Source organism: Vidua chalybeata, chromosome 2 (genome assembly GCF_026979565.1).
Source record: "Vidua chalybeata isolate OUT-0048 chromosome 2, bVidCha1 merged haplotype, whole genome shotgun sequence".
Taxonomy (NCBI): Eukaryota; Metazoa; Chordata; class Aves; order Passeriformes; family Viduidae; genus Vidua; species Vidua chalybeata.
The window spans coordinates 72,886,885-72,905,980 of NC_071531.1; the positions used below are offsets into that span (position 1 = coordinate 72,886,885).

At 50.2% G+C, this 19,096-nt stretch overlaps 2 protein-coding genes across 4 annotated transcripts; both read left to right on the forward strand.

Moving 5' to 3' along the window:
* The first annotated feature begins 47 nt into the window (after nt 1-47).
* USP5 (ubiquitin specific peptidase 5) lies at nt 48-14,931 on the forward strand. Of its 3 annotated transcripts, none has more exons than XM_053935682.1 (20): nt 48-183; nt 1,632-1,757; nt 2,057-2,123; nt 4,929-5,062; nt 5,357-5,502; nt 5,801-5,985; nt 6,548-6,642; nt 7,160-7,353; nt 7,506-7,577; nt 8,829-8,910; nt 9,130-9,255; nt 9,678-9,831; nt 10,222-10,396; nt 11,747-11,835; nt 12,031-12,222; nt 12,761-12,904; nt 13,055-13,200; nt 13,285-13,438; nt 14,091-14,175; nt 14,342-14,931. In XM_053935682.1, exons 1-20 carry the CDS (start codon nt 76-78, stop codon nt 14,433-14,435), a joined length of 2,568 nt encoding a protein of 855 aa, XP_053791657.1. In that variant the 5' UTR covers nt 48-75; the 3' UTR covers nt 14,436-14,931. The 3 variants fall into 3 exon arrangements, with proteins under 3 accessions (XP_053791657.1, XP_053791658.1, XP_053791660.1); XM_053935683.1 differs by having other exon boundaries at nt 12,031-12,153; XM_053935685.1 differs by lacking the exon at nt 48-183 and adding an exon at nt 729-1,080.
* A 124-nt stretch (nt 14,932-15,055) lies between these two features.
* On the forward strand, nt 15,056-17,794 carry TPI1 (triosephosphate isomerase 1). Its single transcript, XM_053936601.1, has 7 exons — nt 15,056-15,245; nt 15,950-16,073; nt 16,150-16,234; nt 16,361-16,493; nt 16,603-16,688; nt 16,880-16,967; nt 17,229-17,794. The coding sequence occupies exons 1-7, from the start codon at nt 15,134-15,136 to the stop codon at nt 17,345-17,347; spliced, it is 747 nt and encodes a 248-aa protein (XP_053792576.1). The 5' UTR covers nt 15,056-15,133; the 3' UTR covers nt 17,348-17,794.
* Nucleotides 17,795-19,096: the final 1,302 nt, after the last annotated feature.

Sequence of the window (19,096 nt, forward strand, 5' to 3'; positions counted from 1 at the left end):
TAGGACCCGCCTGACCGCGCTGGGCTGCGATTGGGCGGGGCGGGGCTGTGGGCGGTGCCGCGGTGAGCCGCTGTCATGGCGGAGCTGAGCGAGGCGCTTCTGTCGGTGTTGCCGTCCATCCGGGTGCCCAAGGCCGGCGACCGCGTCCACAAGGACGAGTGCGCCTTCTCCTTCGACACGCCGGTAAGCGCGCCCCGCCGCCAGCCCGCCCGCCGTCTCGGGCTGCTCCCGCCGCGGCCGGCTCCCACCCCGCCGCCAGCCGGGGCGCAGCCCACGCGGGGCCTCATGGGATTTGTGGTTCCCCGGTGGCCGCGGCGGCCGTTCCCGCGCGGCGCGTAGGGCCCTTGCGGACTACTGTGCCCGGCGTGCCCCGCGGCGCGCCCCGCCCGCCTGCTGCGCGCTGGGGGCTGTAGTTCTGAGGCCGGGGCGGGCGTGGGCAGGGCTCTCGCCCCGATCAGCGGCGGCCCGGCCCGTCGGCATCCCTGGAGAGGGAGCGCCCCCAGCCCGAACCCTCCGTGCGGGGGCCCGCCAGGACTTGTAGTCCAGCGGGGGGCGGGGGGTCGGGCGCGTCCCGGGCCCGCCCTCGGCGGCGGGGGGGGGCGCGCCGGGGGTCCCGCCCTGCCCGGGTCTGAGCCACCTCCCCGGCCTCGGCCGCGCAGCGTGGCCCGGCAGGCGGGGGGCGAGGCAGTGCTGTGTCATTAAGATGGCAGTGGTCCCTTCTCCAGCCATCTCCACCCCGCTGACATCCCTGCGCTTCCTGCGCTAACCCTGCTCGGCCTAAGTGGCCCTAAGGGGCGGCGAAGGCTGCGGGAGGGCGAGGTGCCCCTTCAGCTTCTTCACGGGTGCCCGTCCGGGCTGAGCCCTAGCCCGGCAGAAATGGGCTGCAACTGGAAGATACGGGTCCTTCGAGGCAGCAGCACATGGCATCTTGGCCCTCTTTCTCTCCCCGAGCTCCACAGTGATGCCTGACCCTGCACTGCCCATTCTGTCTCAGTCCCAGCAGCTTCTGCAAGCTTCTTCGTGGCCTCCCTCCTTTCCAGCCTCTGCATTTGGGTTCCCTGCCCCTTCAATTTGAAAAGGGTATCTGCTGAATGAGTGTGGTGTTTTCCAGCTGCTGATGGGATGGTGGGGGCGCATTCTGTATCTGTTTCCAAGCTGCTCACAAGCTTTTGAACACAACAGCAAAAGTAAACAGTGGCCTGTCAACCTTCCTCACACTGTAGCTTGGCAGCATTCCCTATGGCACTGGGAGTCACGCGTTTGGACAGGGTGCCACAATTTTGCTGGTAATGATTGTACCATGCTCTGAACTTGTAAACTGTGTGTGCTAGGGGCCTTTTACAAGATAAACTCTTGTGGAAACTCAGGCTTTCCTGATTTGGTAGCATCCTGCCATAAATGACCACACAAATAGTTTTTTAAATACATCATCATGACAGGAGTACCTGTTCTTCTGGGACAGCCAGGCTGGGGCTTGCCATCCTATTTCTTACTAGCTACTTGTGGCTGCTGTGTAGGAATGAGCTGTTGCCATGACTTAACGAATAATGACTAGTCTGCCGTGCCTATCCTAGTAGCTGGAATGCCATTCCTTACCACCTCCCTTCAGTTTTGTCCCTCCTTCCTTCCAGGAGTCAGATGGTGGCTTGTATATCTGCATGAACACGTTCCTGGGCTTTGGGAAGCAGTATGTGGAAAAGCACTATCAGAAAACAGGCCAGAGGGTCTACCTGCACCTCAAAAGGACACGTAAACCGGTAAAAAAAATAAAAATACATACGCTCAAACTTGTTCTGAAATTGAGAGCTGGGCTGTATCTTTGTATTCCATCAGATACAGAGTTTTCTCTCCTGAGATACAGCTGTTGTTTTTCCTGGTGAATTGAGGGACACCAATGCTTCAGTTCTGCTTATGCTGAGTTGTTGTTTGGATTGCCAATGTTATTTCTGCCTGGTTTCATTCTGTTTTCAGAGTAGCTTGATTTCAATCCCTAAGACTTGCCACAGCGTGCCTGTCCCCTTAACTCTAATTTCCCTATTTCTTCTCAATGCCACAGAAGGAAGAAGACACCAACTCCAGTGCTGGGGACCCCCCAAGGAAGAAACCAACTCGCTTGGCTATTGGTAAGGAAGCGCCTATGTACTGTATGGTCCCTGTGTTCAGCCAGTCCTCTGGAGCTGCTTGGTTTGTCTCTTTTGCTTTACCCTTCTTGGCTAGTATCCCTGGCCAAATTCAGACTTCATATTTTCCAGTGTGTCTTGGGTGAGCAGTTTCTGTAGAACAGTCATTAAGGTGGTAGTTGTGTTTTGTGTCCAAAGGTGCATCTTGTTTTCCGTGGATAAATACGTTTTTTATCCTCTGCCGTGATCCCGCATGCCTGGCTCAGCTTAGTGTGGGGATCACCAGACTGGGACTGTTGCTTAAACACAATGTGCCTAGCATGGGGCTGAAGTAAGTTTGAGAAAATGTATGTCTGAGAAAAGTAAGTTTGAAGGTCCTGGCAGGTAAACTATTTTTTAAACTCCTCTGATATTGAACTAGCATTATTGATATAGACGAGAAAGAAATTAATGGGAAATGCTGCATTAACATTTTTGGTTCATTAGGTCTCACAAGGCTGATAGTGGAGGAAATACATATGAACATTAAAACATAAAAACTATTTTAAATATTCCTTTTTTTGGAAGAACAAGGCCAGTCTTTCACCGCCTGTGAGGGCTGTCGTGGCAATCAATGGAAATACTGCTTATTTGGAGCAGTCTCAGCTGGTAATTTCTGAGCCATTATGGAGACACATAAAGGAAGGGACAGGAACATTTGTAGCAGTAAAAGGTTCTTGGCTTGCTGGAAGCTGACCGCTAGAGGGAAATCCAGAATCTGGACTGTGAATGTCTTGATTTTGGCTCACTTTTTCCCTGGTGTAAACGCCCAGTGACTCGTCTACTGCCAGAGCACAAACGGCACTATTAAGACTGGCAGCTGCTCCCTGTTTTGCTGGTGAGCTGAATAGATCCCCATAGATCACTTCTGGCATAATTGAGGCTGGAGTCTCTGTTTCTTCAGATAGCCAGTGCTTTTATGTATATATATGATTATGCTGCTTTGGGAGAGATGAGGCCCGGTCTGCATTATGAGTTATTTCTCCATTCTGAATTCTACAAAGGTCTTGCAACAAGTGTTGTCAGTGGGTCGGCAGATACCTGCCTGTAATAACAGCTTAGTGGTGTGAATGGAGCAGGAGACAATAAAGAAAAGTATTAGCCCTGTGAGACAATGGTCTCAAGTTCAGGAGAAGTTTTTTTTTATCTTTGTTTTAGCTGAACTGTGGTGGTATAGCTAATCCTGACACGGGAGATTTTTTTAAAGTACTAGAAAGATTTGCAAACAAAACGTCACCCTTGATCTCTCTGTTCCTCACGTTCCTCTCTCAAGAACAAGAAAAGATCTACAGTGCTTGCCTCCTATGCCTGCATGTTGGTTGATGGACTTTTGTGGTGTGTAGTGCTTAGGTACCACCCTGGAAAGGAAGGCATTGTACCTCAGAGCAAACTGGTGGCTATAGACCCTCATCTGGAGCCTCAGAAGGTTCACATAACCACCTGAGGGGACCTCACCAGTCTGGTTTAGTTTGCTTAGGGTTCAGGAATTGTGTAATGCCCTGGGGGGTTGTGTATTGCTTTACTCTATGAAGTCGTGACAGGAAATCTCTGGGCTGTGCTGAAGAGGCACAGAAGAGGATTATCTAGGTATGTTGTTGCATGATGCTGGTGACTGTTTTCTAAAATCATTGTGTTCATACATAGCAGTTTGTACATAGCATAGTGTAAAAATTGTAAGTATCTAAGGAAGGAGTTGCAGGAGATGTCATGGGACTGGACGTTTTTGACAAGGAGGTTTTAAGGAAATACAGAAGTGATTATCAGAGCTGTGTTGCACACAGGATTCTTGAGGCAGAAGCACTGAGCAGCAAACGCTTTTATTCCCTTCAGAGATTTGTTGCAGCTGCAGATGTTCAGATATTTGTTGCAGAGATTATTGCTATCACAGCATGCAATTTTTCCAGAAACAAAGGAAATTCAGTTTAAAAACACAGGGGGTTTAGGCTGCTAATAAGCCATGTGTCTTCTGCTTGTTTCCTTTTGGGATGTAGGATGTGAATACCTGCAGAACAGAGAAGGCCAAGCTTTTCCTCTGAGTACCTACATAGTCCAAAAACTGTAGGTGAGGAAATCTGCAGAAACTGCAGATGTTTTGGTGAGCATCCATGATGACTCTTTACAACTGGCAAATAAACTTTTACGTATGGATCTCCAGTTTGTGGTGCAACCTTTGGAAAGCACAGCTATGTGTGCATAGTAACTACTATCACTATACCTTTGCTCAGACTTTTTCTGCAGTTCTGGGTGTTCTGGTTGCAGAGGAGCTCCTGGTTCTTCTTGCTTGAGTGCAGGACTCTAGACTATCTGGAAAAGGCAAGAAAGAGAGGCAGGCTTCTTAAAGATGCTGATAGACCTGACCTTTGCCCTGGCTTACAAGATGATCTCTTCATGCACATCTCCATTTATTGTCTTGACTATTCTGGTTAAGGTTGAACACCAGGGCTTTATCTTGGCTCTCTTCTGGCCAATGCCTCTCTAGGGGAGGTTTGGTTTTCTTCCTAGTTGTAGCCAGAGTCTGGAGACTGTTTTTAAGCATCTGTAAAAAGATCTGGGGAAAGCAAAATCTATTGTCACTAGGCTTATAATTGCTCCTCTGAAGTCCACAGCACCAGCAGAAGGTCTGGGATCCAGAAGTGGAAGAAAGATTGTGGATCACTGATTTAGATCGTTGTCTTAGTCATGGTGCCTTACCTCATGTAAGCTGTGGGGAAAGAAGCTTTTCAAGCTCTTTGGTTTCACCTGTTACTACAATGTTTTTTCTTCTTGTAGGTGTAGAAGGTGGATTTGACATCACAGAAGAAAAGTTTGAATATGATGAAGATGTAAAAATAGTAATTTTGCCGGACCATTTGGATATTCCACGTGATGGGCTAGAGGGACTACCAGACATGGTCAAAGACAGGGTATGCTTGGGTGGAGGGCTGTGTTTACTGTTGATGAAGAAATGTACCATTACAGAGAAGGAAACTGCCCTGTAAAAGGGATCCTGCAGAGCTGCTGTGAAGTCTCAGCTGGCAGTCATCATGATTACTCTGCACTTGCACAGTGCTGTATATTACAGAGTTCTGGCTTGTGTGTGACTGAGGCTCCAAAAGTCCCAACTGACTTGCCTAAATGTGGAGTGTCATGGAAGCTTCTTGTGCCCTTAACTGTGGTAGGCCAGCCCTTCATGTTTTCTCCTGCTGTCCTGATTCCAGATTGCCAGTGCGATTGAGGCCATCCTGACAGCAGATTCAGCCTCACGGAAGCAGGAGGTGCAGGCTTGGGATGGGGAGGTTCGACGTGTTTCCAAACATGCTTTTTCCCTGCACCAGCTTCAGAACGATGTCCGCATCCCACCGTGGTGAGCATAGTTCCGGAACTTGCTGTGTCACTTGTGTCCCAGGCCCTTCTTCTGTGCCTTCTTCTGTGCCGGGCTGCAGAGCAGATGAGACTTCTTTTGTGACAAGTGTGCCTTGTCACAGTAGATTCAGGGGAGGTGGCACACTAGGGTATATCAGGATTCTCAGCGTTCTGTAGTAGAAGAGTGATGAGATTGCTTTATACTGTGGATGTTGCAGTGGGCAGCAGTGGCGAGGGCTTGGGAGGTAGAACCCAGAGGTTTTCCCTCTGATCTCTTTTTCTCTGTTCCTTGTCAATAGTGGCTGGAAGTGCAGCAAGTGTGACATGAAGGAGAACCTGTGGCTGAATATGACCGATGGAGCCATCCTCTGTGGTCGGCGCTACTTCGATGGCAGTGGTGGCAACAACCACGCAGTCGAGCACTACCGAGAAACCGGCTACCCGCTGGCTGTGAAACTGGGAACAATTACTCCTGATGGGGCTGGTGAGAAGGGGGATCCTCCCAGGGTTAGGGATGCCAGGCACCTCTCAGGCCCTGATGTCTTGCAGGTATCAGAGTGGTGTTGGCAGTCTTGTGACCTGGAACATGCAGTATCATCCCATTGTGAACTTTCCCACTCTGACCTGCTTCTTGTGTGAGGCAAAGAAAGAGCTGATAAAAAAAATCTTGCCTTTCTCTGCCCCTCCCTTGTAATTGGGAGCTTTTAGAATAGTTATCCAGGTTGCCATCTGATTTTCTGTGTTGGGGTGCTTATCAGAGAATCCTGTGTTCAAATCCTGAGCGTAGAGTATATGGCACAGTAACCCACTTTCATTACTCCTGGCATAAGTGTACCTCTGTACCCTGATTGGTGACAAAGTTGTCTTGTCACATGTTTAGGAGGAATCTCAGTATTCTGTCTGTTATGTTACTCTGCTGAGAAAGGGCAGAAAGCCCAATGGCTCAGTTTGTCAGAACTCCCAGTTCCGAGCACTTTCTTCATCCAGCTGTGAATTTGAGATCACAGGCCATTATAAGTTACTTTTTTTCCTGTTTTCCTGCACAGATGTCTACTCCTATGATGAGGATGACATGGTGTTGGATCCCAACCTGGCAGAACACCTGGCACACTTTGGGATTGACATGCTCAAAATGCAGAAGGTGAGGAGGAAGTGGTGTCCTCCGTAGGCCCAGAGGGAGAGAGAAGCACTCTGGGGTGTCATTGCTGGATTCCAACTTTCTGTGGCAATGCAGAACCATTCCTGGTCAAGAAACCCTTTTTTTTTTTTTTTTTTGTCACACAGAGGGTTGTCTTATCTGCCTCTCTTCTTTAATTGCCTTTTTTGCTTTTCTTTCATGTCCCTCAGGATTATTTCCCTGGGGTTATGTGTCAGTACTGTGGGCAGGGGGCTCCCAGGTGCTGAGGTTTTTTTTTTGTTAGTGTGTAGTTTCCATGCCTCTTTCTAGGGAATGGTTCAGATTTCTCCCATATTTCTTTCTCCTCCTCTTTCTGTCTCAGGTATTCATATATATGGAAACAACTCTTGTTTCTTCCTCTTCTACTTATAGAGTAAAACAGAATGGATTTGACTCTGTTTCTCTACAGCATTGCACTTTTCACACCTCTGATGTTGCCTTGAGTCCTCTTTGAGGATTTTCCTGTTCTTTCCCTCTGCAGACAGACAAGACGATGACAGAACTGGAAATAGACATGAACCAGCGCATTGGAGAGTGGGAGCTCATCCAGGAGTCTGGCGTTCAACTCAAGCCCCTCTATGGGCCTGGGTACACTGGTATCCGTAATCTGGGCAACAGTTGCTACCTCAATTCTGTCATGCAGGTGCTGTTCAGTATCCCAGACTTCCAGAGAAAGTAAGTGAGCTTAATCACTCCTTTCCATTAGTCTGGGATCAGTACAAAGGTCCCCTAGAGCTGGGAGCTTCTGTTGCAGTAGTCATGCTCAGAACTGCATTTTTACCAGATGAAGCTGCATATCCCTTAGATTGCTCTGCTTTGCTCTGCAGGTATGTGGACAAGCTGGAGAAGATATTCCAAAGTGCACCTTCGGACCCCACACAGGATTTCAGCACACAAGTGTACGTAGAATTTTGGTGAGAGAAGGAAGGCTGAGACTGCCTGGATGCATCCCCTCTGTGCTGCTTTGCTCCCTCAAGCCTCACCTCTCTCAGGGTTCTCCCTCAAGCCTCACCTCTCTTTCCTTGCCTGTCACCAGAGACACTGATCCTCAGTGATCAATAAGGATCTAAGCCAAGGAAGTTGAGCTGAATGCCCTAGATGGAGAGGACAGAGTGCAGCCTGTGTTCATGAGAGGCTCTGAAATGTATTATGTGTGTTATGCCTGTTAAACTGGGGGGATTTCTGGGAGACAGCTTCTGTCTGCATAACAGTTAAAAGGGGCTTGCTGTCTTCAATGGAGGGAGATTGTAAAGGGGATACATACATTTAGGCAGCTTTATTCTCAGTGGATAACTTATGTATGCTTAAAGAGGCTTCCCTCAAGTGTGGAGAATGTGCAGAAGAAGGAACACAAGATTTGGGAGGGAGTTGCATTTTAAGTATGTCATGTCTGTGCTGCAGCTGCTTTCAAACAAGCATGTGGAAGTTTGGGGTGGAGGAATGGAAGGTGGCATTTGTGGAGGGAGGTCAGTGGTACGGGAGGATTCTAAATTTGGGCAGCCTGGAGTGAGGTGTTCACTGAGAGGGGATTAAGGTGAGACAGCCAGAAAGATGATTGCCTGGGCAAAGGGAGGAATTGGTAAGGTTTGGTTCCAGACAAATGGCAATATGGCAGTAATGATGGGGAAGGACTGGAGTGAAATGGAATAGCAGGAGGGTCTGAGCGTAGGAGTAAATTGCTGAACACATACTGTTGTCCATTAAGTGCCTGATGCAGTCAATCTTTCCTGTGGGAAAACGTGATCAGTGTGCTCACAGCAGTGCTATTTCTGGCTCAGACAATTTCTCTGTGCCCTGTTGTCTCCTGCACAGTCAGACACTGCTCCGTTCCCCTCATCAGGCTGCAGCTCAGCTTGGCTGCTGCGCAGCTGCTGTGTGGCTCAGCATCAGCTGTTCCTTCATGTTCTACTCAGTGTGCAAGCAGTGGTTGAGATTGGCACCCTAAAGTCCTGGTAACTTTGAAGTCAGTGATGTCTCCAGGGGCCAGAGAGCAGACCACAATAAGATAATCTTGCCTGGTGCAGCAGAGAAAGCTGTTATCTGTGAGACTGACAGCCCATGGCAGTGTTAAATCTGGATGGGTTGATGTGGTTCCTGGAGCATGTGAGGTTGAAGAAACATTGATACTAACAGTGACTTTGTTATTCCAGAGCCAAACTGGGCCATGGACTGCTTTCTGGGGAGTATTCAAGGCCAGCTTCTGCAGATGGGGAGCAGCAGCCTGATCAGAAGGTGAGGCTTGGATATGGCATCCTTTTGATGCATGTATTGCATGAGGTATTGTGTGTGCTACGTGGCAAAGGAGGGAGAACCCTTTCTGAAGACATGTGCTGGGGCTTGTTGCAAGGCCTGTCACCTGAAGAAAAGCATGGCTAAGAATAGAGAGCTATCTGCCAGGACACATGCTTGGCAAATTATGACCATCTTCCTCTTCCACATTGTTCTTTGCAGGGTATGCAAAATGGCATTGCTCCACGCATGTTTAAGTCCCTCATCGGGAAGGGGCACCCAGAATTTTCCACTAACCGACAGCAGGATGCCCAGGAATTCTTTCTGCACTTCATCAACATGGTGGAGGTAATGGTTGAGTCTATCTGACAAATCATGGAAAAGTCCAGCTTGATTTTCTTCATACAGCAAGGGGTGAGGAGTGGAGGTGAGAAGCTGGCAGTCAGACAGAGGGAAAGAACACAGGGAAATGGGCTGTCTAGCACCTGCCAGGGTGGAGAAGGAGAGGTGCTTGGCCATGTTTTCAGAGCTGATTCCATGGAGAAATCTTTTTTGGGAGTGGCACAGCTGGAGGTGTAAAGTTTCTTCTGTAGGAGCAGGAATGCCATGGCTTCCTGGAGTACAGAAGCTGGCTTTAGTTTTTCCTCTTTGCTGGTACTGGGTACGGAAGTGAATACTCTTCAGCCGTGTGCTGTGCGACATCAGTGTTACTGCAGATTGTTTTTTCTGCCATTCTGATGTTACATCTGTCCTAATTTCTCCTTCTTCAGAGGAACTGCCGCAGCTCGGAGAACCCTAATGAGGTCTTCCGTTTTCTGGTGGAGGAGAAGCTGAAGTGCCTGGCCACAGAAAAGGTGAAATATACCCAGCGAGTGGACTATATTATGCAGCTGCCTGTGCCCATGGATGCTGCACTCAACAAAGGTCAGTAATGTGCCAACACCAGAACAGTAGTAGCAAGCCCTGTGTTTGTATATTATACTATTCTTACAGAACTCCTTAAATGAGAAAGGGACTTCTTTGCCACTTCCGAGGCCAGGTCCTTCTCCTGCTTTTGTGGGATTGGGCTGATTTCTTCAAAGGTGGTGTGACATGGTGATGTCCCTCTAGAGCCTCTCCCTCAGCCACCACAAGCTGGGCTGTGATTCAGCAGCAAAACAGGAGTGGCTGCAGATTCGGAACCGTGCTCTGGAAGCTGTGCTCCGTGCTTGGTGGCGTGTATCTATAGGCCTGCTCTGCCTCTGGGTGTGGCTTACACCAGTTGCTTTGTAGGTACCTAGAGGTGGTCCTTGACTCCCCTGCTTTATTCTCTAGATGAACTGCTGGAATATGAGGAGAAGAAGAGGCAGGCAGAGGAGGAGAAGCAGCCGCTGCCTGAGCTGGTGCGAGCCAAGGTGCCTTTCAGCTCCTGCCTGGAGGCCTATGGAGCTCCAGAGCAGGTGGATGATTTCTGGAGCACAGCCTTGCAGGCCAAGTCTGTGGCTCTCAAGTAAGTGTGTGTCAGCTAAGCTGTGATGAACTGGCCATAGCTGCATCTCTGAGGACTTCTTGTAGTGGCTTGGGGGAAGAACCATTACTGAAGCTTTGTAGTCTTCCACACCCTGGGTCCATAGAACATTGAAGCAGAGAGGGGATCAGTCCATCAGTGCTGAGGTGGTTACCCTCAGTAGGCATAACAGCAGTGCTAGTGAAGTCCTAGCCATCAGATTTCAGTTGCTGAGGGGCTATGAAAACACAGTGATAGTTCAGAAAACTAGTGGTTTTTACTGTAAAGTTAAAATTTAGCTTTGAAATCTGTACTGACTGTATGATGACGCTGATCTTGCACTATCTCTAAAATTTCTTCAAGTTTTAAGCTGTGAAGATTTGAGCAGAACACTTGAGTGTAACAGATGCATGAGTTCTCTGAAAGAATGCTAGTTAAAATGCTAGTAGCAAGGTTTAAAAAACAGCTTTAATTTTTCTCACTGCTTGTAGCACATGCAACGTTGTGCAAAGTTGAAGTGACAAGATTACAAATGTAAGCAGCTTTCTGCTGTGATGCTGGGTGTTCTTTTGCAATGAAAGTCACCAAAGAGTTGGAAGTGCTTTTCTATACTCCATTATTAATGGATTAATTAATTAAATTATTTTTAAAATACTCCATTATTAAGCAATAGCTACTATAAACAAACATCACATTGAAAAGTAACATTTTGTTTTAATTTTTACTGAGTTGTATTCAAACACTTTACTGTCGCTTAATTTAGTTCTACAGAATGTTGCAATTATCACCTGGTAATGAGTATCTGTCTCACTTACAGGTCCTTCTCCCTTCACAAACATTCCCCTCTGTTTCATAGCTTCCAGACACTTTCCCTCTCAAACAGTCTAACTAAATAATGTTTAACTGAATTTGATTAACTTAAAATTCACTGCTTCTGTTTCATATCCAAAAAAGTGCTCTTGTGCTTGAAAGCTTGACAGTTCCTGCAGGTGTATCTAATCCTGCAGGTTGCTCTAATAAAAGATATTATTTCCATTACATTCCTTAAGGGTTAGACTTTTAATTAAACAAAATCTGACCAGGCTTGTAAAATACAGGATTGGAAGGTAGAGAATATGTACTTTTTTCTCATCTCCAAGATTTGCATTCCATCTCATCTTGTCAGGGCTTCTGCCTTAGAAATGGTTCTGTGTTTGAGGAGCTTTAAGCTCAGCACAGAAGAGCTGCACAGACAGATGTATCCCCCAACTTGCTCAGGACATGGCTCTGTCCTACTCAGTTATTTCTTGGATCAGCTAGATACCCTCAATCTTTGCTGACCAGGTACTTAAAAATATTACGTGTCTCTTTCAGAACGACACGGTTCGCCTCTTTCCCAGATTATCTGGTCATCCAGATCAAGAAGTTCACTTTCGGTCTGGACTGGGTGCCCAAAAAGCTCGGTAAGGAGTATGAGAAGTACAGAGCATATAGGTACTGGGAGTCACATATGGATATTGTGGTCACTACTGCCAGGAGGAAAGTAACTATCCCAAAAGTTGCTGCAGGCATCCCCAGGGACTTGCCCTTCTAGATCTCCCAGCTGAGTCTTTTGTTTCTGCCCCTATGTGGAGGCTGAGCAAGACCATATCTTGCAGATGTTTCCATTGAAATGCCAGAGGAGCTGGATATCTCTGCACTGCAGGGAACGGGGCTGCAGGAAGGAGAAGAAGAAATGCCAGACATCGCACCCCCACTGGTGACACCAGATGAGCCCAAAGGTAGCCTGGGGTTCTATGGCAACGAGGACGACGACTCCTTCTGCTCCCCTCACTTCTCCTCTCCGACATGTTAGTGATTCTCCTCCTCTCTTCCTGATGCCTGACTCATTTCCTTGCTCTCCTTGCCTTGTGTCCCATGCTAGCAGTTTCCCACTTGCTCAGACTTTCCCTGTCCTTTTGTCTGCGATTGCCAGCTGCCTCCCTTGCATGCCTGTTATGCAAGGGTGTTATGCAAGGGGGTTTGTCGATTCCTGTTCTGTGCAAGATGGGGTGGCATGTCTGGTGCATTTAGAGGAGACAGAGCTGGGATTTATACAGGATTTAATTGGTAGGGGTATTTGATTTTCACAAACCACAGTGGGAGGTCGGGTTCAGAGCCTAGGGAAGAGCCAGTGCTCCCAAGTTCATGGGTTGAATAATTTTGTTCTTTGCCTGTGTGTGAGACTGCTCTTCTGAAGAAGAAAGGTGGCTGAGAAAAGCCAAGAGATGGAAGGTGGTGTGAAATAAAGCTAGGAAGCGGTGGCTTTGGAGGCTGTGTGACACGAGACGAAATGGAGCCAGCAGGGATGGGTGGGAGTGGGCGTCTCTAACTTCTGTCTCCCCACAGCACCCATGCTGGATGAGTCGGTGATTATCCAGCTAGTGGAAATGGGCTTTCCCATGGATGCCTGCCGCAAAGCCGTGTATTACACAGGGAATAGTGGGGTTGAGGCGGCCATGAACTGGGTCATGTCACATATGGACGATCCAGGTATGAGGCCATGGCCATGGTGAAACTTACTGCTTCTGGGCTGTTCTTGTGTCCTACTACCACAGTGGAAAACTGAAGTAGTTTGGACTTGGGCTGTACCCTCTTGGAGAGATCTGATTACTCTGAGCTGTGTTGTGTTTCCTGCTGCAGACTTTGCTAACCCATTAGTTCTCCCTGGATCCAGTGGGCCAGGGTCAACTATTGCCTGCCCAGACCCTCCTTCAGAAGACAGTGTGGCCACCATTGTCTCCATGGGCTTCTCCCGGGACCAGGCAATGAAAGCGCTTAGAGCCACGGTGAGAGGCACGGGTGACATCAGAGTGCAAGGATTTTCTCAGGAACAGGAATTCTCAAGTTCACTGTCGTCTTCTTCCTTCCAGAACAACAGTCTGGAGCGTGCAGTGGATTGGATCTTTAGTCACATTGATGACCTCGATGCAGAAGCTGCTATGGATATCTCAGAGGGGCGCTCAGCAGCTGAGTCCATCTCTGAATCCGTCCCTGTGGGTCCCAAAGTGCGCGATGGGCCTGGAAGTGAGTTCCAAGCCATAGGAACGTGGATTTTGGAGTGCAAACTCAGGATTACTTTGTCATTCCTGATCCATGCAGTACTGCAGGTTTTAGCAGCAGCAGCTATTGCAGAGCTGGTCTGGTTGTAGAGGTGGAAGCGGGGACGAAGAGGGAAGGAATGGCAAAGTAGTCTAGACCCTTCAGGCTAGATGAGGATTACCCGGGAGCCAGTAAAAGAGAGGTTGGGGAAGTACCATCAAGTGAAAGACAGGAAGGGCTGTGCTGCTTTTATCCAGTGGTTCTGGGAGGCTTTTTTTGCCCTTTCGGTTCCCACTGAAAAAAGCAGTTCCAGTTTGTGCACAGAATTTGTGCCAGTAGTGCTTGGCTGCTGGGTGCCATAGGGAGGCAAAACCTCTGCGTTACCCATCCAGCAGCCATGGCCCAAATAAAAAGTTGGAAGAGAGAAGGCTAAATGGAAGTTAGCATCTCCCATTTCCCTCTATGTTTGGCCTGAAGACCACTCACAGTCACACTTGATGGGGATCCAGTTCTAAATTATTACCCGGCAGAGCTTCCTTCAGGGATCCTTCTCTAGAGAGGGCCTTGCACAGGGTGTTGGGGAGTAAGACATCTTTCCTCTTTCCCTGACAATCCTCTCTTCCCTCCTTCTCTCAAGAATATCAACTGTTTGCCTTCATCAGCCACATGGGCACTTCAACTATGTGTGGACATTATGTTTGTCACATCAAGAAAGATGGCAGGTAAGGATTTCCACAGTGTAAGGGAACTGAGGTACTGGTTTAAGTCCCCAACCTGCCCCGTTTCTTTAGAGGTCTTGAGGGGTTGGGGCTGAGAGCAGGTGAGTGCAGTCGAGTTGTGTCTTAACCATGGAATGGCATTCCTGAGCTCCTCTTATGCCTGTTGCAGGTGGGTGATCTACAACGACCAGAAAGTCTGTGCTTCTGAGAAGCCCCCCAAGGACCTGGGCTACATCTACTTCTATCAGCGGATTCCCAGCTAGAACATCCTCTTGCTGTGTGTGGTGGGGGGAGAGTGGGCTGAAAGTGTCGGGGGGGGGAAGGGGTGGGGGCAGTGAGGGTGGGAGCAGGGTCCTTCTCCTCCCTGCTCCTTTCCCCAGTCCCTTCACGGCCTCTCTGTGGAGACACAGGGAGACAGGAGTTCACTGACTGATCGACTGGGGGCTGGAGCCCCCGTGGACATGAGTGAAGGGGGTTTGGGAATATCTGTTTCTATAGGAAATGTCCTCACTGTCCCCACCCCCGAGACACACAGCCCTAGTGCTTCGCTGCTTGGTGGAATGATGCCACCTCCTTGCTGTCCGGAAGGAGAGGAGGGGGCTTGTGTGTACGTGTGGCTTGTGAATGGGGGGTTCCTTCCGCCTGCCCTGTCGGGTGGGGGCGTGGGGCGGGCAGCAAGGCGGGCCACGAGCAGCGCTTCCCCTTGTGTGCCCTTGACATGCCAAAATACACGAGGGACAAAATAAAAGTCGAAATACCCCCCGGCTCCTGTCTGACCCCGCCTGGCTGCGGGAGAGCGCGGGTGGGGCAAGGGGCGGGCTCTGCCGCGGGGCGGGGCATGCGTGGGGGCGTGGTCTCGGCCGCCGCCGGGCTATAAAAGGGGCGCCGGTCGCCGGTCGCGCTGCCGCCGTTGACCTTCGCGTCTCCTCCGGTGCCGGCCCCGCTCTCGCTCCTTCCCGCCATGGCGCCCAGGAAGTTCTTCGTGGGGGGCAACTGGAAGATGAACGGCGACAAGAAGAGCCTGGGCGAGCTCATCCACACGCTGAATGGCGCCAAGCTCTCCGCCGATACCGGTGAGGGCGCGGCCCGCACGTAGCGCACGTCCCACACGGCCCTGCGGAGCCGGGGACCGGGCCCGGGCCCGGGCGGGGGAGCGGCAAATGTCAGAGGGCGGCGGGGCCTAAATATAACCCCGCGGCAGCGGCGCTAAATATACCCGCGAAACCGGATCCGGGTTCCTGCGGGCCCGGCCGCCACGTGCGGCCGACCCCCGGGGCGCCCCCGGCCGATCCCCGGAGACCCCGGCGGAGCGGGCGGCCCGGGGGCCCCGCGCCTCCCCTTGGACTGGCCCCCACACCCTAGGATCGGGGGTCTCGGAGCACCGCCCTGCAGCCGAGCTGCGCTGCCCCTGCCCCGCCGCCGTGCCCGGTTATAATCCCAAGCGCAACCCGGTGCGGCTCTTCCCGGTTCGGCCAGGCCAGGCTGCAGGGTGGGATTCTCACCCGATCTTTCATTTGGGCACTTTCAAGGGACCCCTGTGACCTGGCCGTCGGTCTGGTATCGCCTGTCCAGCCCCCTGGATAGGGCTTTCCTCCCTGCTGTTGAGTCATCGGATAGCAGGGATTGCCCTATGGCAGAGGGGCCCCCAAATGTCAGTGAGGAGGGGCCTTCCCAGGAGAGAGGGATGACCTCTTGGGGCTGGGATTTGGGATCAGTGGCTGGGTACAGTTTCTGCCCTTCTCCTGTCACAAGGGTAACAAGGTGCTTTGCCTTGCAGAGGTGGTTTGTGGAGCCCCTGCCATCTACCTAGACTTTGCCCGTCAGAAGCTCGATGCAAAGATTGCAGTGGCAGCACAGAACTGTTACAAAGTACCAAAGGGAGCTTTCACAGGAGAGATCAGGTGAGCCCCAATGAGTAACATTAGGGTGCCTCTGGGATGTGAATTTCCTCCAGTGAGTCATCTCCTTTCTCCCCAGCCCAGCAATGATCAAGGATATTGGAGCTGCATGGGTGATCCTAGGCCACTCTGAGCGAAGGCATGTTTTTGGAGAGTCTGATGAGGTGAGTGGCCTCATAGAATGAAGACATGGTCCAGCTATGATGGGTCTGCAGAGACTAGAAAAGTGAGCATTTAAAACAGGCCTCCAACCTGTTTTATTGGCTGCCTTGTTTCCTTTCCATTCCCAGTTGATTGGGCAGAAGGTGGCTCACGCTCTGGCTGAGGGCCTTGGAGTCATTGCCTGTATTGGAGAGAAGCTGGATGAGAGAGAAGCTGGCATAACAGAGAAGGTGGTTTTTGAACAGACCAAGGCTATTGCTGGTAAGAGGAAAAAGAAATGGTTGGTTTGGGGTTTTTTAGCCATTTTCCAGCTCTGCTCTTCCCAGTATGGGGGTATTGTGCTTACCTCTACCTTCTCTCTCCTCCCTAGATAATGTGAAGGACTGGAGTAAAGTGGTTCTTGCCTATGAGCCAGTTTGGGCTATTGGAACTGGTAAAACTGCAACTCCCCAACAGGTATGAGCAGGGGAGGTGGCTGATTAAATGACCAAATGACCCTTCCCCCTCAGGAAACCTTCCTGAAGATTCTTACTGGGAATCTCCTGGAGATTCTTAGTGACTTAGAGAATATCCGTTCCCTTGTCTTTGGAAGGGAACTGTGTGCAGAATGGCTCACGCCTCAGTGTGACTCCTGCGTTGTGTTGTAGGCTCAGGAAGTTCATGAGAAGCTGCGGGGGTGGCTGAAAAGCCACGTGTCTGATGCTGTTGCTCAGTCAACTAGGATTATCTATGGAGGTGAGTCTAGAGTGACTTTCCTAGGGCAGTCGTGCTTAGTTTCTCTACCTGTTGCTGCAGTTGTACATCATTCTCTCCCTGACAAGGAAACTCTTGACTTTCAGGGCATAAAGAATCACCTTATAGCTTGTTTGGGTAGCTTGCTTGGATAAATGGGAGACAGTCTTGCTGTCTGCAAGAGGTGGCTGGTACCTTGCCAGTCCCTGACCCCATTTTCCTAGAACTGGCACATCTGACCTTAAAACACTGCTCCCTCCTTAGGTTCTGTCACTGGCAGCAACTGTAAGGAGCTGGCCTCTCAGCATGATGTTGATGGTTTCCTTGTTGGTGGAGCTTCTCTCAAGCCAGAGTTTGTGGATATTATCAATGCCAAACACTGAAGCACCCCATGAGGAGCTGTCCCTTGTGGTAAAGAAGTGGAAGCAAGAAGGGACCTTTTGTTGCACACATCTCAGTACGGACACCTCCCTCGAGGCTTTCCCCCTCCACAGTCATTGTTCTAGATGTTCTGCTAACCACCCCCACCACGTCGGAGTCCTGTTAGCAGGAGCCTGTCTCAGTAAGTCTTGACAGTCTCCTCTGAGCTGAATCCTCAGTTTGCCATTGACCTGTTCAGAGCTCACAGCCCACCTGGCCAGTATCTCTCCCTTTCCCTGCAGCCCTGCAGGGACAGGGGGCCGCTGGTGCTGCGAGGAGGAAAAAGGAACCACAGTCTCTTGCATCCTTCAGCTCCATCAGCAAGGAACCTGTCAGCTTAGACCCTTGTGAGATGTCTTACCTCACCTGTGTCCCGTACTGAACAATAAATGAAAAACAGAAAAAGCAAAGGTGTGTCCTGGATCTTATTTGGAAGCATCCTGGGGACAAGCAGCGTAGAGAACTTACTGCTTTTGGAGGTGGCTGGTTGCAGAGAGGGTTTTGTGGGCTTTTCCCTGAGAGCCCACCATTACTCCAGTAGGCACTGCATGGATTCAACCTGCATCTTGCTTCTGCCATATAACAGCTCTTCTTTGGGCATGTGGTGATTCTATTATATCTGGGTCTCTATTCCGGTAGCTGCTGGAGCACCTGGCTGTTCCAGCAGTGAGCCAGTCTTCCCTGGCAGGCTCAGTAATGTGCTCATCCCTGCTTTTTGCCTTTAAGGACTGGTAATTGACTTTGCTCATTAAATGTAGAGTGGAGCAGCTCAGTCTCTGCAGGGAAGGATTTTATTTAGGCCCTGTGTTGGGGCAGTGCTTGCTTACTTTCAGCCATGTGCTGGTGGATGAGGAAGCAAGACTTGATGTTACTTCCCAGCTACCTGCTGGGGTGTTTTTGGTAGTACTGAGGGTGATGAAAAAGAAGTGCCTCACAAGGAGGAGCTTATTTGTGAGGCAGTACATCCTTGGAAGCCTATGGGCAGTGTTCCAGCTGCTAGTGCTAGCATCACCTGAGGGATAAGGGGCTGGAGCTGAGGAGCAAGGAGGAAAAAGCCCCTGATGCTGGGGGAACTCCTGCCCTACTACTGCTGGGGGAGCCTCCTGCTGCCCAGCTGGATGGGAGGGATTTCCTTCCTAGGATATCAGGTGGCCTGAGAAGGAAGGGCCTGACAGCAGCAAGGAGGTGGCAGCTCCCAGCTCTGTATGTGTGTGGAGTGATGTAGAAAGGAGGAGGATGATTCAAAGGCAAAAAAAATCTGAAAACTCTTTTCTACAACCAGAGCACGTGTTTGAGAGGCTGCTGGGCCATGGCTGTAGGTTGGGGCTGTTGGGTTATACAGACCAGAGCAGCATTGATGCAGCAGGGGCACACAGTGATCCTGAGGCTGCAGGGACTGGGTACAACTGCTCAGGGCTGGGCCACCACCGGCTGCAGCTCTGCTATCAGCTCCTCCCTAGCCCTGCCCACAGCACAAGAGCCCAGGAGAGTGACCTACATAGAAGAAAACAGATGGGAGCTGGGCATTGATCTTACTGCTTTGAGAGAATTCAGGGGCATGAAAACATTCATTTAATGAGGAATAAACTCATGGAAAATAATTTCTGTATCAGCAGGAGTGCCAGATCTTGTTTCTCTTCTTTTTGTCTGCTTCCTGGCAGGACTGCAGCTCTCTGGAGTGGAAATACTGCCAGATCCTCACAGCAAACTGT